Raw genomic sequence first — 20,556 nt, forward strand, 5'->3', positions numbered from 1 at the left:
AATCTTTTTGTTCACCAGAGTTTTATGTCCATAAATGGAGACTTTAGAAGGAACCAGAACATTAGATTAGACTTCTATCAAATAACTGTCAAATGAAAATGACAATATATATCACAATGTTAAATTGTTTTTGTTCTTGTGTGATTTTTTTTGCAATTTTTTTATAAAAACTTCAAGAATGTTCATACGAGTGAACATTCTAAGGTTCGTTTATGACACTGATGGTAGCTTCTCCAAACATGGTCAAATGCTTGTGTGCTTTTTATTCATCACATTGATGATAGATAGATAGATAGATAGAGAGATAGATAGATAGATAGATATAGATAGATAGATAGATAGATAGATAGATAGATAGATAGATAGATAGAGAGATAGATAGATAGATAGATAGATAGATAGATAGATAGATAGATAGATAGACAGACAGGCAGACAGATACATACATAATGCGTACATACATACACACGTACATACATACATACACACACACACGTACGTACATACGTACGTACATACATACATACATACATACATACATACATACATACATACATACGTAGACTGATAGCAAAATTGTGTTGAAAGTCTGAATAATAGGTGCATGACATGGTCTATTTTTAGAGTACGATAAAACTCAAGTCGATAAATGTGTTAAATGACTGAAAAATATTAAATGTAGCAAGCAAGGCTTTGATAATATGATGATTTCTTCGTCAACTATATATATATATATATATATATATATATATATATATATATATATATATATATATATATATATATATATATATATATATATATATATATATATTTATTGACGATTGCCAAGCGCATGAAACAGTCTGTAGAGTAATCACGACAAGTTCCACGTCTAGCAATACCGATTCTAGCAATACCGATGCCCTGCGGAATCGCATCGAGCACCATACATTGCCTGAATTGACACCAAGCCACTGATCATATCACCTCCAACAATAAGAACTACCATTTGATATCGTTGTTTCCTTTCCTTCATACATATATTTGGAAATATTCTTAATAAGTCTGATTGTAATACTATGTCAGTCAGGCGCCACAGCAGTAAAGCCTTCCTGCCAGTTGATGGCTGACTTACGTTGGCGTTGGGACAGGGCAAGTCAATGATTGACAAGTTCACCGAATCCGTATGTCTGATTGGTAGACATGGCATTCGATGTAACAACATTTCATCTTGATCGGATTTTTTTGATGAAAGTACCCATTAAATAATTTGCATATCTCCTCTATTTTACTCATAAAAAGGAACCCCGGGAAATTAAACCAAGGTCGCAACAATACTTTTGCAATCTTCAACAAGGTAGTTTTGATTCATCCACATCAAAGGAAAATAAATATATAATCCCTTTGAATTGTTCTCTGTTTAACGTCATCGTATACTCGTGTGTTTGGTTGAGCCGTACAACGTCTCACTTTCGACTCGAAATTTTACGGCTCCGCGGAAAACACTCGTATACGATGACGTCAAACAGAAAAAAATGATCAATTCCGGCTTAATACTTCAGTGCATGTGTAAGTGTATACATGCAACACAGTGTTTGCGAATTCTACGAGTGCATCGCTTACCACTGGAACTGGTCATCACTTATCCACCCACTGATACATTATGCTATTGTAGCAGTGCTTCAACATAGCTGTAGTAATAAAGTTTGAAGAAATAGAGACACCATGTTAAATATAAGGATCTGTGAGCTAAAATGTTATCATACATGATGATTATGTTATAGAAGCTTTAAATATGATCTCGTTTTTGTTTAACCTGACAGTTTCCTATCATAAAATAAAATTTGTATATGGTAATAAAATAAGTTTCGCAAATGTTTTGTGATCATGTTGAGTCACACGTATTGAAGCGACTAGATCTTTTTGCTCAGAGCAAATTTTATTTTCTCTTAGCTAAGTGAGAGATAAGTTACGAAAGAACAATTTGGCTGGCTATGAAATTAATGAATTCAGTGAACGCAAACACTCCCGTGTGTTTTTTAATAGAACTGAATAGGAAATGTGTTGCACTTCTTGTTTTGTTATTTTAAAGTTCTGATTAGTATGTTTGGAACATGTGCATAGCGTAGGACTTCCACTGACTTTGTACTGTTGAATAATGTTACTTTAATCCTAAAATATTGGATTAAAATGTTATTTGTGCGCCAATCCATATCATAGAAAGACTTCATTAAGGCCTCGCCGTGAACTTCTCCCTTGTAGATAGGATATGATTTATTTAAAAGTTGAACGAACTCCATCCAAATTCTAAGCCCCTTAAAGGTTCGATTGATGCATGTCTTCCAAGGAAAGTGTATGATTATATTGGTTTCAGGTACAAGAGCGCTAAAGAAAGTCTTCTATGTTCCCCTTTTAAACCATATCTTATTGACAGTGTGTAATAATTATTCGACATCAACGACACGTTATGATCGATCATCTTGGACATTTTACAGTGATTTGGAATGCAATAGATTCTCAAGAAAGCTGTATGATAAGTAACAGTTACAGAAGCCAGTATCTGAGTGTCCGACTGCAAGCCTATTCTAAACCATAACCTTCTACAGCTATGTGTTTCTCAGACTGTTAGACTCGGTGCTATGTAAAACATGTAACTTGATCAATTTTTTAATTCCGAAGTTTACCTCTTCAAGTAATCTGCCCCTTCTGTATTCAATTGGAGTACAGCTGATCAATAGTAAAGACATTTAATCATTTTAACACTCAACATCAATGTTTACGTGTTTCAATATTCACTTTTTCATGAACTTTTTCATAACTTTTCCCATCGGCGGAACGACTTCCCGGAAATAATTTTTACGTGCGAGTCGTTGAAATATTGGAAAAGTTATGATGGCCGCTAAAAAGACTTTTCATCCATGCTACAATTCGACACCCTGTAAATTTGACAGCCTAGTATTAATCTTGACATTTTGGTAGGTGAGTCTGATCTTATGAAACTCTTGTTTCAATCTCGGTGACACTGATTTGAAAACACAGGTACAGTCAGCCACAAACACATTGAAACAGCAGGGTGTGTCAATGACATAAGACGCTACAAATGCATTGACATCGTTCCCGGCAAAAAAAATTGTTGGTAGGCGACCTATTGGCCCATGGGCGGGCTGGTTGGTGAGACACTTTTGTGTTGGCAAACGGAAAAAATCTCTCATAGAAGAAGGCGGGATCGTTACTCTTTTGGACGACTGTGGGAAATTCTGAAGGACGGTTATGCAGTGGGATTCCTTTGTTTACTGGGTTGGTGAGACCTTATGAAATTGAAACCACTGGGGAGGTAGGATCAGTCTGGCTTTCCTGGTAGGATAAAAGGGTCAATTTGTGGACAGGAATGGAATACTGTCAAATAACGGAGATAAGGCGTGTGTGAACAGCTTAACTTTCTCCTCTATGCCTTTTAAAAGGTTAGTAAAAAAGTTAGTTAAAAGTTAGTAAACTCTCATCGCGGTTCAGTGATCTGTGGGATTAGATTGGTACACGATAACGTTAAAATTTTGTAAAAGAAAACTGATTTCAACGATCCTCGCCAAATTATTGCCAGCTCGCTCTCCCTTTCCTGAATTGAGAATGGTGATTTGAATGTGTACATATTCTATCAGTTGCTGACTATTCAAAAAATGCGTAGATGACGTGTAAGAGGTGACAGAACCATCGCTGAAGCAGTCAAGAACAAGTTGCAGATAAAAACACAGAACAGGTAAAAATTGATTTTAGGTAGAATTATTACTTTTACAATGCCCGGTGTCCCTCTTTTAGGGTATCATTTTATAGCTCATAGAGTAAATAAACTTTTCACCTACTTATTTTTGTGATATCGAATATTTTAAGACAGGAATGGCGCGGCCATTTTGATTACAGATGTTGTTTGTTTTTTCTCAAACACCATTTTTTACACGATTACACTCTCCCCCACAGTCTTATAAAATGCAGAGGGCACATATGCTCCAGGGAACATAATGTTATATGAGTTTGCATAAGATATTATTCGACTCGTGTGATGCGGCTCGCACCCCACTCGTGGCAATACGTCCCAACCAAGCGCTGATATCGTGGGATAACCGATTTATCATATGCCCATGACCGTATATTTATGTAAAAGGTAATTAAAAATAAAGAAATTTTATTAGTTTTTGGCAGTCTTTCGAAGGGACTATGTTTTTATATTCTGCCGCTGGTCTGAGCGCATTGATACATAATTGTTTACAACAGCTGATCAAGTCGTCGATCGCATCGTGTCGAGTGTATACAGTCTAAACAGGATTATTTCAGCGCAATTTACCGCAGTTCAGAAAAGGAATGGAGCCAATTTACTTATTCTGGTCACCGTCCCGGTGTTCTGGTGGATAATTATTACACGGACAATATTGTAAGTTTGAATTCACTTTAATAACTCTTGCTGAAACATGGCTGACGTGAACAGGAACGACGAAGTAGCGCGAAATACAACAGATTGTAAACATCAACTTTTAATTTTCTACAACAACCTGTCCTGTAACTCTCTTTAGATCTGAAATAAAGGAACGTTGAATTCATATGTACTAGTAATATGTTTCGTTTTCTATTGGTAAATTTTGATGGAAGTGAAAAAGATGGATTTGATCGTTAAATGCAAGATGAACATCAAAACGTCAAAATCGGAAATAAACAACAATTGATGACGTGTAACGTGCCGTATCAGACTGATGTTTTACGTTCCACGTCACGACGCGTCAGAGGAGACGCTGATACGGTAATGGGTATATGATAATAATCTATATTACAATATTTTATCATGTTTGATACACCGCCAAAATCATGAATGTGACTCGGTGCCATTCATATTTCTTTATATTTTCCATAGCTCTTTACGTTGAAACAAAAACTGGGCATTTCATGTTGTTCAAACTAATTTTTTCTTCACGTAAAACCGTTTTACTTAAATATGATCTGCAAAAAATTCATATGTCATTTACAACATTAACTCCTTCGGAGTGCGATTAGCTGCATTATCATACATGCTATGCCTGTATTGCCATTCTTCTATTGTTTAGACGGTACTGATATGAGCCCATATTTTAACTAGTGAAAATACGAATTATATTTTCACTGTAACCGAACTACTTATAGTGACGCGGACGCGTGACTTCGCTGTATGCATGACCTTCGTTGGTATATACATATAAAACAGCTGAGCGAATAAGACAAATGACAATCCGAAACGTCATTATGATTATATGGTCAAAATTTTGTTGTTTGCAGTCACTTCATGGGCATTGCCCTTAGGCACAAGTACAGTTGTACCAAAACATACAAACAAACGTATTGAAAATTTGTATAATTTGCCGACACCTGTCAATTCACGGCCGGTCCTGTGGCGGTGCAGTGTTTTCGTGTCATCTACGCTGCTGAAGATTACACCATAGAGGTATCATTACACGTAAAGATATCGGTTGACAGAGCATCATGATAGAATCGGTTTACGACAAGTTTCCTGTTGATGAGCTTAAAGTATCTGGGCGGTGAATTACATCGTTTACAGTCGTAAATGAGCCACGAAAATCCAACCGCACTGAAAATACTCGCGACAGACAAGGTTGAAGGTGCACATGATATTTCCGATTTGTACCTGTCAGTTCACGGGTCATGATCGTGTCTTGTGGCCGGTGGCACCGATGCGGTGCGGGTTTCAGATACAATGTGCCATCTAGGGAAAGTCAAACTTTCGCTTCGGTTGTTAAAGGAAGTTTAGTTCTATTTAGGCAAGCCAGGAAGGAAAATATACGAGCAGAAGACGGAAATACCTTTGAAATGTACTTTTATTCGTACAGCAACAATTAGATCCAGAGTAGCAGATTCACTGTCGGAGGACGGTGAATTCGAGACTCTAGCACGGTGTTGTGCCCTTGAGCAAGGCACTTTACTCCTCTGTGCTCCATTGGGGTAGTGGGTTATGGGTACCTCATCCTGTAAATGGGCAAAGCACCCGTTGGATGATGGACTGAAATAAATAAAAAAAATCATGAACGAGTTACGACACTACAGTTTTACAGTGTACTCACTTCATGTTTTCACTAATCCGCTTACTGAGATGGTAAATTCGGCATATTTGACGTCTGGGAACATGTATAATTCTTCGAGATAAACTGACTGGTAGTGGTACGGGTATTATATCCACTGTATGTGCATTCATAGATGTCGTAGAGCTGCTTGCTCTGTGCTCTAAGCTGTTCATACTCGATAAGAGTTTGAGCGTGGCGCGAGTATTTTGACCCGATTTTGGCGGCCTCATAACTTTCATGCAGGGATGAGGTTATGTATTAAAACACGAAAACACACCCATTTTGTGTACTTCCGCCTATGTTTTACATCCACCGTCATTTTAAACTAAAGATAAATCTTCTTCAAATTGTGAAAACCTGTGTCGACATCGTAATATTTAAATTGTTTGCTGTAAAAGTGCTCAATAAACCCTCCTTTGCAGTGGAATGGCCCAATAGCGGAATAATATCAAGAAGTGATACGGTTGTCATCACTCCTTAGCAACCAACTTTTTATAAGTACAGCCTGGAGGAAGCAAGGTCGATTTCAAGTTGATTTCGTTGCTAATTTAGGAGCGTCTGTAGAAAAAACAGTCATAACCAAAGCATGCATGTATGATAAAGGGGTTATTACACGAAGTTAGGGCGATACCGCGTCGTATTCTCGTGATGTGTCCGTATTTTGACTCGTTGCTGCGCAACTCGTCAAAATACGGACACATCACTCGAATACGACGCGGTATCGCCCAAACTTCGTGTAATAACCCCTAAGTATTATTACTTACATCATTTGTTTATCTATTTATTTATTTATTTAAACAAGCCTCTGATAATTTGCCGCATTATGTTTTTTAAACCACATCCTAGAGCAATGAAAAATGTATTTCTAATGGACATCAGTCGGCAATCTCTTGAGAAGGGTTTGACGTATAATCGTAAAGTGGAAATAAGATCTAAGTAACCTAACGTCTGACTTTTATGCCACTCACTTCGGAATTGGTCTATTGTTGTGAAAAATTTGTACAAAACTCCGTTATTTTCATTAAAGTTACATACGAAAAGATAGGGCTTGCCTGATTCTTGAATATACGAGACCTTCGTGAATTGTTTTGGGATTATTATTATGAGTATTTAGTTAATTTTCAAAAAATGCTTTCATCTGAACTCAAAACAGATACTCCTTTTTTGTTACGATCTGCACCTTTTAACACAATAAGTGCGAGATTAGCATTTTCTTTGTTCGGTTATTTGCTTGGTTATATAGTCCTTTAAAATGTAAGGTTACAGTTGAGGTCGGTGTCCGGCCGAAGGCCCCCGCGGCCCCAACGTTCTATGCATTGTTTCGCTACAATCAGATTTATGAGAAAGACCTTGAAAGATAACACGTGTAAACAATATAAATCTTGGCATGACCCCTTAAGGTAGTTCGCGCCTAAAAACTGAAAGACAACCTTTTTTCCCAAACTTCCCTCAAGAAAAGGTAAAACCACTCTCCTTCGAAATCAAAAACAAAAATCAGGAGTCACTGTGCAAAAATCCGATACCAGAGTAACAATTTGTCTAATGTTTACTGATACTTGAAATTCAAAATGGCCACCATCCCTGTGTTAACTCTATGGGGAGAATAAAATTTCCAATGTCAACAAAAATAAGATAATGAAAACTTCGCTTCTTCCATGTGCTGCACAATGAGCCCCAACAAGTGGTACGGGCCAAAAGGGATCGTTTAAGTCTGAGAGTCCGAATATATGTCCCTGAGGCATGTTCTACCTTAATAAAGATTACGCACTATCTAATATCAATATTAACCTATTCAGTGGTACAGGTAAAGTTATCTCGCTGTAAATCAGTACCCAAGGACATGTCACAACACAATCGCTAAGATGGCGAAGACCGCTCCCTGGTTGTTTACGACTGCAGTCACAACTTTTCTGTTTTGTGGTTGGATTGTCGGCCTCGCTCAACCGGGATTAATCCGAAGTGAGGAATGTCTATCTGGTGACAATTATTGTCACAGATCCGACGTCTGCGCTTATGTGTTTACGTTCAACGTTGACGGAGATGGCACCTGCCCTGACCTTAACAAGACGCTGGTCGAGTTTGGCGACGTTATAGCCGATGTCGAACGACTTGAATCGAAAATAGTTGATGTGTGGGCGGAAATGAGAGCTTTGCGGAAAGAAAAGACGAGCAATCATGATCTGATCTATCATCAGAATGAAATCGTCCAAAATCTGCAAAATACCGTGTACACCATGTATGATTCGTTTACTGAACAGATTTCAAGTCTTGTACAACAGCTGAAAGACAGAGACTCGGAAATCAACCATCTACAGGAACAGATAGCCATTATAACAGGAACAAGTCAGACGAGTCAAAATGATGGTAAGTTAATTAATTTTCACAGATAATAGTTCAGTGCACTCAATGTAGTACTTTAACAACCCTTCTTTAGTGTATCAAAACTGTTTTTCTTTCCACCAATTTATCGTGTCCCTAAATTCTTCTCAAAATCCCGTCTTGCGCGTAGAGGTCAACGAGAATAAGTGTATTATAAATATCTTTTATCGCTAGCATTATTTCCAATAGGGCAGGTAAACCTATATACAAAAAGGTTAGTGGACAAAAGGTTAGGGCAAATTGTACCAAAGAAAAACATACCGACCGGCATTTATAATCGTTGTTTTGCATTGATATTCTGTCTCCTTACTCTGTATGAAACAGAAGAACACTTATTTTTCTCTCACGTTTGTTTGCTTGCTTTCTATTGTTTTTCTGAAATTAGTTTTGTTTGCGTCTTGGATTCTTCTATTCCAAGGAATCGATCACAATTATTCTGTTCCCAACGGATATATACAAACAAGGTTTGGTTACAAACAAAGAACAAAGCCATAACAGCCGTAACACATTGTTAGTAAATACTTCACAGTTTAATGTTGCTTCCCCGTTGCAGATTTGACAACCCTCGAATTTGAGACGACCGAAACAATTGTGACCGTATCTCAACCAATCCCTGAACTATCTGTATTGACTGCTTGCATTTGGGTGAAAATTACCGAGTCTGGACACGACGCAGCATTTGTGTCCTACGCTATACCTGGACATGATAATGAATTTCTAATCCACTATTATGGCATAGGCTTCCATCTTTTCATTGGCAATAAAATGCTGGCCGTTCCTTCACCACCTCTTGATGACGGTGCTTGGCATCACGTGTGCATCACGTGGTCTTCACATGACGGCAGCTTGAAGTATTACCATAATGGTGTTCTATATCAAGCTGGAGCAGCTTATCATACTGGATACACGATAGCAAGTGGTGGTGTAATGGTGTTGGGACAAGAACAGGACATTGTAGGTGGTCGATTCGATGCAAACCAGGCACTTGTTGGTAGTATGACACAATTCCACATGTGGTCAAGGGTGCTTGATGGAGATGAAATTAAATCAATAATAGGAGATTGTTCAATCACCGGTAATATGTTAGCATGGAATATTTCTAATCTGCATATAGAGGGCGATGTTTCTTTGAAAACCAAAGACGTTTGCGGTAAGTCTCATACATCAAAATTGCTTTACAATTGATCAGATGCCAGGCACGGTTATTTCAGCAGCCAACTGCATGTACACGACAGCCTATAAAAAGCATATGAAGTTCACTCACTATGAAAGTACTGGGAAATTTAACTCTCGTTCTATATAATATAAACATGGCCAGCTGTCTCTAAGGATTGCTGAAAGGTACCTTTGAAGGTATGAGTGGTTTTGCATATTGTGTAATTTGTGTATTGTGATTCCAATATTCAAAAAGCGGTATTCGGTAACGTTATCGACCTCTATAAGTTACACGGCTGCTCTTTGCTCTTTCAGAAACACCTATCGTAAACAGAGCCATTGTTGAACTTAAAACAACAAACACGAATATAGTAGTCTCTAAGCCAATTCCTGAACTAGTCGCTGTGACTGCTTGCATTTGGGTGAAAATCAATGAGACTGGACACGATGCGGCACTGGTGTCATACGCTGTATTTGGACATGACAACGAATTTCTAATCCATTATCTTGGTGCCGGCTTCCACGTGTACGTCGGAAATGTACTTCTAGTCGTTACAACAAAACCAATCAATGATGGCGCATGGCATCACGTGTGTATCACATGGTCTTCACAGGACGGTAGCTGGAAGTTTTATCATAATGGGGTTGACAAGAGCGCTGGCCATGATTATCAGACCAATTATGACATAGAAAGCGGCGGCGTTTTAGTTTTAGGTCAAGAGCAGGACGCCCTCGGGGGGCGGTATGACCAAAATCAAGCTCTTGTTGGTAGTTTGACAGAATTCAACATGTGGGAAAGAGTGTTAACTGATGGTGAGATTGCAGATGTTGTTAGAGACTGTTCTATTTCGGGAGACCTGTTCGCTTGGAACATTGACCATCTCGTCATTGAGGGTGATGTTTCACAGAGGAGTGAAGACGTATGCTGTAAGTAGAATTAGAAAAGTTCGTAGCAGTTTTATTTGCCATTCAATTACTCCAATTAAGAGATACTAGGCAGACATTGCACATACTAGATTTGTGTGTTTTCCCTCTCGGCCATAGTGCGATGTTACTGGTCATATATTTATTCATCTATTGGCCCTTTTTGTAATAATACTTCTCGTCGTTCTTCTTCATTCGAATTCTACTTTACAATGACGAATATGAATAACATGTCGCCATGAACTAAAGACTTGTTATGTGCCTTTCAGGCTTTTTCAGGCTTTTCAGAAAAAACCCTGAAACCTAGAGTCGCACATTTTATTTTGAAATATCTGCTGATAATAACAAACGTAAGAACAAACTGTGACCATGATAACAGATGAGAATTTTTGAGATGACAGAATTTTTTATGAGCCCCCAGCTTGAGTTAAGTTCATACACAAACACCTCTGGAGGTGGGGGGGGGGGGCAATAGAATCCAAAAAAGAATTCTCATATTTTTACAAATAACCCCCAACCAACTCACAATGCATTCAAATCTCCCCTTCTGACATGCTATAATTTTGAAATCGATGCCCCAGAAAGGCATTGGACAGAAAGTACAGGTGGGTCGCAAATGTTTTGCGCAAGCATTTTTGAAGGGTCTTGAAGGGACATGAAATTTACCGTATGTCTTTTGGGGAGGGTCAACATATTTTGCTCAACTATTAGAAGGCAAAATGTGGCAGATTTAGTGCTTCATCCTACAATATCAAATTATAATACATGGGAGTCTATTGGGCAAAGTATTTACATTTTCCCATTAAAAACAATCTATATCTGTACATTTACATATGTTTGATGTAAATGTACTTTGCTTGCAGTGGCAGATAACAAGTGCGTGTGTGTACAAAAATTTGATATTTGGATCTCATTGATAATGTTGATTTACTATACATGGCAGTCAATGAGAAAATTGTGTAATACTTTTTCAATACAAAACTAGCAATATCTATGCATTTATAGATATTTGAAAATAGGGTGGTTACAACTTGTATATGTACAAAAATTTGATTTTGAAATTTCACTGAAAATGTTCATCCACTATACATCGGAGTCTATGAGAAAACTCTCTACAATTTTTTTCAATGCCAAACTTGCTATACCTGTGCATATTTAGACGTTGAATCATGAACATTATTGTACTTGTTTTAAAAGGGTGATTACAAGTGCATATGTGTACAAGAAATTTGATTTTGGCATTTCACTGAAAATGTTGATAAAATATACAGTGTAGTCTATGAGAGAAATATGAACAATTTTTTAAAATATAAAACTAACTATATCTGTGTATTTATGAACGTTAAATAATTGATATACATGTACTTAATCACACTAGGGTAGTTACCAGTGGATGTGTGTGCAAAACATTTGATTTTGGAATTTCAGCGAAACGTTGATTCACTATACATGGTAGTCTATGAGGAAACTATGAATATTTTTTTCCAATACAAAACTAGCTAAATCTGTGTTTTTATAGACGTTTGACAATTCATTTTAAAGTACTTGATGAGACTAGGGTGGTTATAAGTTGATGTGTGTGCAAGAAATTTGATTTTGGAATTTAACCGAAATGTTGATTCACTATACATTTGAGTCTATGAGAAAACTATAAATAATTGTTTTACAATACTAACTAAATCTGTGCTTTTATAGGTGTTTGACAATTAATACAAATGTGCTTGATTCGAATATGGTGTTTAAAAGTTCAGATGTGGACACAATTATGATATTGGAATTTCACCTAAAAGTATTATTTCACTTTTCATGGTAGTCTAAAGGTATAAATCAAATAGTTTCAAAACGTGCTATATCTCTAATATGCAAATAATAGGAATTGTTCATTGCCCTCAATGAGCTCGATTGCCAATAAGACAAGCCTCAGAATTGCCAAGGCAAGATGTTCATGCCCTATCTGGGCTGTTTGAAAAATGAATGACCTCCCGTTACAGTTTTCAAATTTAAGGTGACCCCCACGGCCCCCCGGATTTTACCGGTCCAGTCCCGGTCATAATAACTGAAGCCTCCCTTAGGCTGTCGAAGTTTGGTTGGCTAAATGTTTGCGTTAACACGATATAGTAAGGGAAGTGGTTGACGTTTTGATGGTCCTTGAAATGGCACCATTGTTGCTTGTTGCTGCTGTAAACACGCTATTCATTCATTGCATGTCGTTTACATAACGTTCTTTGTCTGTCAGCGTCTCGCATTTCAGATCAAACTGTTCTGAAATTGAAGACCACTAACACAAATGTCATGGTCTCTCAACTGGTTCCCGAGTTTACTGCGATATCTGCTTGCATTTGGGTCAAAATCAACGAGGCTGGACACAACGCAGCTCTGGTTTCTTACGCTATACCTGGACATGACAATGAATTTCTGATCCACTACCTTGGCGTTGGCTTCCATGTGTATATTGGAAACAAACTGTTGGTCATCGCAGCATCGCCGATTGACGATGGGTCATGGCATCACGTGTGCATCACGTGGTCTTCACATGATGGTAGCTGGAAGTATTACCACAATGGGGTTGTCAATAAAGCTGGTATAGCTCATCATATTGGCTATACTATAGCAAATGGAGGTGTAATGGTGTTGGGACAAGAACAGGACGTTGTAGGTGGTCGATACGATACAAACCAGGCACTTGTTGGTAGTTTGACAAAATTCAACATGTGGTCTCGAATGCTCAGTGGGGATGAGATTCAAAGAGTGGTAGGAGATTGTTCAACCTTTGGTGATGTATTCGCATGGAATATTGCTAATCTACAAATAGAGGGCGATGTTTCTCTTGAAACAGAAGATGTTTGCGGTAAGTTTCAAGCATCAAATGTTGCCTTATAATCGAAATTACCAGAGCATTGTCTATATTGACAGAAAAGCAAAGACTTGTATCACAAATGTGTGACAAGCCTCGTTCTTAGGAAGGTGATTCCTTGTAATTATAAAAATCAGAAAATTTGAACAAATTTTAAGACGATTTCTTGACAGGTAGACAGTAACGGGCATTGGTATTTTATGAGGAAGCAGTCTTCGGATAGGAATCTTCTTCGACCACTGTGAGTCATTTTATTGTTTTGTTGGTTTTCTTCGCAGAATCACAATTCGCAAACAGAGTCATTCTCGAACTGAAAACGGTAAACACAAACATTGTTGTCTCCAAACCAATCCCTGAGTTGGTCGCTGTGACTGCTTGCATCTGGGTGAAAATCGAAGAGGCTGGACACGATGCCGCACTGGTATCCTACGCCGTATCTGGACATGACAATGAATTTCTAATTCACTATCTTGGCGTAGGCTTCCATGTGTACGTCGGAAATGTACTTCTCGTCATCACAGCAGCGCCAATCAATGATGGGGCTTGGCATCACGTGTGCATCACATGGTCTTCAAATGATGGCAGCTGGAAGTATTATCATAACGGGGCAGTCAGCAGCGTTGGCCGTGATTATCAGACCCATTATGGCATAGAAAGCAGCGGCGTTTTAGTTTTAGGACAAGAGCAGGACGCCCTCGGAGGACGATTTGACCAGAATCAAGCACTTGTTGGTAGTCTGACAGAATTCAATATGTGGGAAAGAGCACTGGCTGATGGTGAAATCACAGACATTGTCGGAGACTGTTCTCATTTCGGGGACTTGTTCGCTTGGAACATTGACCATCTTGTCATTGAGGGCGATGTTTCAAAGAGAAGTGAAGACGTATGCTGTAAGTCGAACTCTTTCTTGTTGAAAACATCTGAATGACAGTTGCCACCCAGAATATTGTAATTAAGAGAATGCTAGATAGATTTGTATTGATTTGGTATTTGTTCATGTTTTCACCTTTAGCCATTTAGCACTTTACCTAATTCACTTATTCGTATATTTTCGTATATTCCATGTTATAACATGCAAACGATCTTTTTAGTAAAGGCGTCAAGATAGGTGCTATATTCGCTGTATCATATACCCATGCCCATATTGCTACATCCTAGTGACTTTCAACGTAAAATATCAGCGGTGATATTTCACGGTAAACGTCGAGATATGCACGATGAACGTCATCAGTTTTAGAGTTTTCCCGAACTACATTAGCAGTTTGTTGGTAAACAATGCAAACAACAAAATGGCTGCCGCTCCCCGCCTGCGAAGCGATGTCGCCGACGTAAAACTTGAAGGGCTTCGAGGAACACTGGTATTTCTGGTTGCAAAATACGGAATTTTCACGTCGAGTCTTGAACTGTTTTCCCATGGTATTTTTTGGTCAAGTTCAGGCAAACATTCTGCCGTTCGCACGGCGCCGGCACTGTGCACGGTCTCCACCGAACAGGTAGTGAGCGCGTGGCGTGACAGCGATGTCGCGTGCTCGACGACTGTTGACATGGCAACTCTAAAGGTAAACTAACAAAATGGCGTCCCCTCTCCGCGCGAGCTCCGTGCCGTACGACGATCGAAATCAGGATAGATTTAAAGTTGAGCAGTTTTTGATCGGTTACAGTTGTAATAGCATATTGCACCTTAAAATGTTCCTTCTGTATGACGATTTTTGTATCCGGGTGTCTTTCTTCTTGGGTTTCATTGAGATATGGACGACTTGCAGCGATGTCGCGCGTGATGTTTACATCTTCGTCGTATACTTTATGAATGAAGCCTGTTCACATAAACATTCTGATATTTATGCGCAAGGCGTAATAAAGTAAAGCCTCAAAATTAAAGGTTTTTCGTTCTATTAGTAAAAATTCCCTAAAATTATGGGCATGGGTATATGATAAATCGGTTATTACCCAATATCGCCTGTTCCTTGTGTCGTATCAGCATTCGTGTCATTTGTGCTGCGTCAGACACTCGACTTCGTCTCGTGTCTGACGCAGCACAAATGACACTCATGCTGATACGACACAGGAACAGGTGATATTGGGTAATAACCTCTAAGTATTGCACGAATGGAACACTATTATGACATAACAGTAAAAAAAACACTTCAGCAATGGGTACTACTCTGTTTTCATCAGTTCACTGTGAATTCTGTTGCTAGCGCTCGTGATTTTATGTCGCGAACTGGTCAAAATATCGGGTATACCATTGCTGGGTGCGATTTATTGCTACATTAATCTCTTTCTTTAGCAAGAATAATCAATTTAGATAATATCTCGCTATAGAGGTAAGAATCTGGCTATGCTGCTAAGACTTTTGGAACCAACTAACTGCCATCTAGTATCGTGCACTTGACTTTGAAATTACAGCAGAAACTGTAAATTTACGTCAGAATGATGTTCACTGCGATGGAATGGATGACGGGGACAAGTATTACTATGGTGACAACATGCATTTTTTGTTCGAAGAAGATAATCTAGGCTCACCTGTGTTGGAATACTCCACATGATTGAGTGGACATGACGTAGTAGTTGTTGCTGTGTTGGTGATGGTGGTGCACATGCTTGTCGTTTCGATGGTACATGTAAATGCGTTATTAAAAGTGCTATTGTTAATATTAATGCCTTTCTGTATGTATACTTACATTTCATATCGAAGATACATAACATTGTTTGTCTCTCAGTGTCCCACATTTCAGATCGAACTGTCCTGGAATTGAAGACAGATAGCACAAACGTAATAGTCTCTAAAATGATTCCTGAGTTGTCTGCTGTAAGTGCCTGCATTTGGGTGAACATCAACGAGGATGGACACAACGCAGCCCTGGTTTCCTATGCTGTGCCAGAACATGACAATGAATTTCTCATCCACTATTTTGGCATTGGTTTCCATGTGTACATTGGCAATGTACTTCTGGTAATTCCAGCATCGCCGATCGATGATAGGTCATGGCATCACGTGTGTATCACATGGTCTTCAAGTGACGGCAGCTGGAAATATTACCTTGACGGTGTTGTCAACAAAGCTGGCAGTGGACATCAAACAGGGTATGCCATAAGGAGCGGCGGCTTTCTGGTGTTGGGACAAGAACAGGATACCGTAGGAGGCCGTTACCAAGCAAGCCAAGCACTGGTTGGTAGTCTGACAGAATTCAATATGTGGTCAACAGCAATGAATAATAATGAAATTGCCACCGTCACTGGGTATTGCTCAATTGGCGGCGATGTTTTCAATTGGAATATCGGTGATCTTTACATAGAGGGCGATGTTTCAATGAAGATTGAAGATGTCTGTTGTAAGTACATTCTGTTAATAATTACTCCACCCTTTCTATGTTCAGGTTGTTGCGTTAAGAATTCCACATTAGATATTTGGAGGGGTAGCTGAAAAGTAATAAATACGATCTTTAAACATAGTTGTGAAATTTGGTGTGTTGATGTTTTGGCAAAAAAGTATTCACATTGTTGGTGGATTCCGAAAAAAAGATTTCGACATGTCTGGCAGAGTTTTCATATTCTTGCCGATAAGAATAAATTCTACCTCATATTTGAACCTGAAATGTAATCGCCTTTTCAAGGCCCCAAATCCGCGAGTCATAATATTTTCATATATATTTTCCGAAGTCATTTTATGTTATTATATTCATGGCCAGTTGCTTCCATTTTTTTTCTATTAATTTCATTGTTTTGAATGTATATTGTGTCTTAGCGTGCATCCTAGAATATGGCCACATATTTGTAGCTTTATACAAAATCTAGATATCATATATTTACTCAGTGAAAGAAACGCAAAAGCTATGTGATATACAGGTCCTTCGGTATTTACTGTCCAATACTGCTAGAGGTTTATTGACTTGGGGAGCCATCTTGTTATAACGTCACAGTAGTTCCAATGGAGGTACTTGATTAAATGTGAGGCGGAATTTCCATTGGACTTTAGGGTCTGCTCAGAGCAGAAATGTCAAAACATACACAGCTAGTGTTGTCAAATAGATGTAATTTTAGAACTTGTAAATGCAAAATTAATTTCTAAAAGAACCGAGAGGCAAATACTAGGCCTTTTGAGCCACACATTTAAAAGGTTTCTTTTTGTGTTTGTTCAGTATCTCATATTTCAGATACGACAATACTCAAACTGACTTCAGTAAGTACCAATGTGGTTGTATCTAAACCAATTCCCACACTCTCTGCTTTGACTGCTTGCATTTGGGTTCAAATAAATGAGACTGGACACGATGCAGCTTTTGTGTCTTACGCCACTTCTGAACACGACAATGAATTTTTAATCCACTATTATGGCGTCGGCTTCCACGTGTACATTGACGGTGTCCTGCTAGTTATTCGAACAGCGCCTATCGATGATGGAGCATGGCATCACGTGTGCATCACGTGGTCTTCTAGTGATGGCGGTTGGAAATATTATCACAATGGCGTCATCACCAAAGAAGGAAGTGACTTTCAGAATGGGCATACCATAAGCAGTGGTGGATTTTTAGTCTTGGGACAGGAACAGGACGCTGTCGGAGGAAGATATGATACTAATCAAGCAATGGTTGTAGTTTAACAGAATTCAACTTGTGGTCCAGATCACTTACTGCCGATGAAATTGCTGCAACTGCCGGAGATTGTTCAATTGGTGGCGATGTCTTTTTTGGAATATCGGTGATCTCTTCATAGAGGGGGACGTTCTTCTGAAGATAGAAGACGTATGCTGTAAGTGAAAAGTTCAGTCCTCTAGCGAAATTGCACCCTAATGTCACATAAAATGAACTCTTATATCCTTCATAAGGCACAGGTTCGTACATCAGACAAACCAGCAACTAAATCTCAACTAAACCTCATATTTGATGTCTTGTAATTGTTCCAGTGCTCTATTCCCAACGATAAAACGGGTAAATTAATTATTCCGAATGAAGGTATTTTCATGGTCGTTTTTTACGGTCTCATTATTAAGGTCATCAAAATCGACATTACGATAAGTTAAATTTTTCGCTTAATTTGTTATACTTTTTCTTCCAGTGTCGCATATCTCGAATCGCACGATTGTTGTACTGCGGAGCCCGAATACCAACGTAATTGTCTCCAAACTGATACCTGAGATGTCCAGTCTGACTGCTTGCATTTGGGCAAAAATCGTCGAGGTTGGACACAATGCAGCTCTGGTGTCCTATGCTGCATCTGAACACGACAATGAATTTTTAATCCACTATCTTGGCGATGGCTTCCACGTGTACATCAGCAACGCCCTGCTAATCATCAAAGCCCCGCCTATCGATGATGGTGCATGGCATCACGTGTGCTTCACGTGGTCGTCAGGCGATGGTCACTGGCAATATTACCACAATGGCGTCCTTACCAAGAGTGGTCGTGGGTTCCAATCCGGTAATGGGGTGAAAAGCAGTGGCTATTTAGTTTTAGGCCAGGAACAGGACACTGTCGGTGGAGGATATGACACAAACCAGGCACTCGTTGGCAGCTTAACACATTTCAACATGTGGTCAAGGGTACTTCCGGTAGACGTAATTTCAGAATTAGAAAGAAATTGTTCCCTTGTTGGCGATGTATTTGCTTGGAATATTGGAGATCTTTATATGGAAGGTGACGTTTCCATGGAGATAGGGGACATTTGTTGAAAACCATTCAGGCTAATATTTAGTAGCTTTCATATTGTAGAGGACATTGCTAATGAATGATCAAGATTAAAGTATATTTATCATGTTATGATAATTATCTTTCAGGGGATGAAACACGGTCAGATTGGTTTATTTTGCTTTTCGGACTTGGTATGTATAAATGTAATTCAATAATTAAAATATTAGCAAATTTTTGTTTATCCTAAGAGGTTATCATATCAGGATTGTTGATAATTTTATTCATCCTTAATTCTGGGTAAACTTTTAACCAGGTTATTCAGTTTGTACCTTAAGCCTTCAGTCGAGACTTTGAGATTGGCATAATATGTAGAGTGCGCGTCCAAGATAGCTTTTCGGACTCAAACATTCTTACAATTTACGTGCCCTTTGCCCGTGTTGACTCATTCTGAATCCTGTGGAGTAAAGTAAAATTTCACTTTCCTTATGGCTTTAACATAGGACATCGCGGCCACTTTGAATTTTTGAATTGTAGAATTGTGGTTACTTTTCCTATAACCAAATTTTGATTATAGAGATAAGGAAGCAAAAGCTTAAAAAGTTTTCTTTGCTGTTTCTCGAAAATTTTCATTACAAACAACCGAGGTGACATCAAAAGCTGCAAGATTATAGAACTATATTTCTCCATGAATATTTAAAAAAAGCAGGTTATTCTGTAGTGAAAAATACACGCTATGGTGGTAACATGTACACGCTATGGTGGTAACATGTAGACGAAATATCAATAAATAAGTACTATAAAATGAATTATGTTTCATATTGCTCTCAACATTGTTCCCATGCTGCAATGTTTTAGCAGGCAAGGCGTATGCACACTATGTGAACGTGTTAGCTGTAGAGCTATGAACTTGAAATGTACAGTACTAAAATATGAATATTGCTCCAAGTCATGCATACGTTAGTGTATTTCAATAATGAATGGATCTTTATGGATCCTCTTTTTCTTTTTTCTTTCTGTATGTTGTTCATCAGTGCTTTTATGTATCATTGTACAAACACTTTACAAGGAACCCGGAAATTAGACCCAAACTCCATAAATTGTTAAATAAATAATGTCAAGATATAGCAATAACCTGAATATTTTCATTCTTGTTTGATTGGCTTTTTAGCGATTTTTAAAGAAAAACTTGTGTGAATGTACAAATGACACTGATATAGTAGCATCTTCAAACATGTTAAAGAACTCAATCGGTTTTGACTGATAATCAAGGTGTCGCGTGGAAAATGTTTGAAGGGGACACACACACACACACACACACACACACACACACACACACACAGACACACTCATATATATTTATATATATATATATATATATATATATATATATATATATATATATATATATATATATATATATATATAATACAAATTACTTAAAGGACATTAGGTCTACCTTTAGGCGAATCAAGTATGCTTTGTTCTGTGTATCGGCTGCACTTTCCTGTTCTACTCCCAAAAGCATGCTAGAATAACATA

The 20,556-nt window shown here is 38.3% G+C and overlaps 1 protein-coding gene across 1 annotated transcript; it reads left to right on the plus strand.

Moving 5' to 3' along the window:
* The first annotated feature begins 7,868 nt into the window (after nt 1–7,868).
* LOC139120940 (uncharacterized) lies at nt 7,869–20,148 on the plus strand. The gene is made up of 8 exons (XM_070685533.1): nt 7,869–8,441; nt 9,010–9,606; nt 9,927–10,538; nt 12,772–13,383; nt 13,668–14,279; nt 16,110–16,721; nt 17,529–18,138; nt 18,445–20,148. Exons 1-7 carry the CDS (start codon nt 7,940–7,942, stop codon nt 17,987–17,989), a joined length of 4,008 nt encoding a protein of 1,335 aa, XP_070541634.1. The 5' UTR covers nt 7,869–7,939; the 3' UTR covers nt 17,990–18,138; nt 18,445–20,148.
* Nucleotides 20,149–20,556: the final 408 nt, after the last annotated feature.

Source organism: Ptychodera flava, chromosome 2, assembly GCF_041260155.1.
Source record: "Ptychodera flava strain L36383 chromosome 2, AS_Pfla_20210202, whole genome shotgun sequence".
In the NCBI taxonomy this organism is placed as follows: Eukaryota; Metazoa; Hemichordata; class Enteropneusta; family Ptychoderidae; genus Ptychodera; species Ptychodera flava.

What these genes read in the sequence shown, in the direction of transcription:
- LOC139120940 (XM_070685533.1), top strand. Translation starts at nt 7,940, where the DNA reads ATGGCGAAGACCGCTCCCTGGTTGTTTACGACTGCAGTCACAACTTTT. An exon ending in GAGGAGTGAAGACGTATGCT is followed by an intron (nt 10,539 to 12,771) that starts GTAAGTAGAATT and finishes TTTGTCTGTCAG; the next exon opens with CGTCTCGCATTTCAGATCAA. An exon ending in GAAGATTGAAGATGTCTGTT is followed by an intron (nt 16,722 to 17,528) that starts GTAAGTACATTC and finishes GTGTTTGTTCAG; the next exon opens with TATCTCATATTTCAGATACG.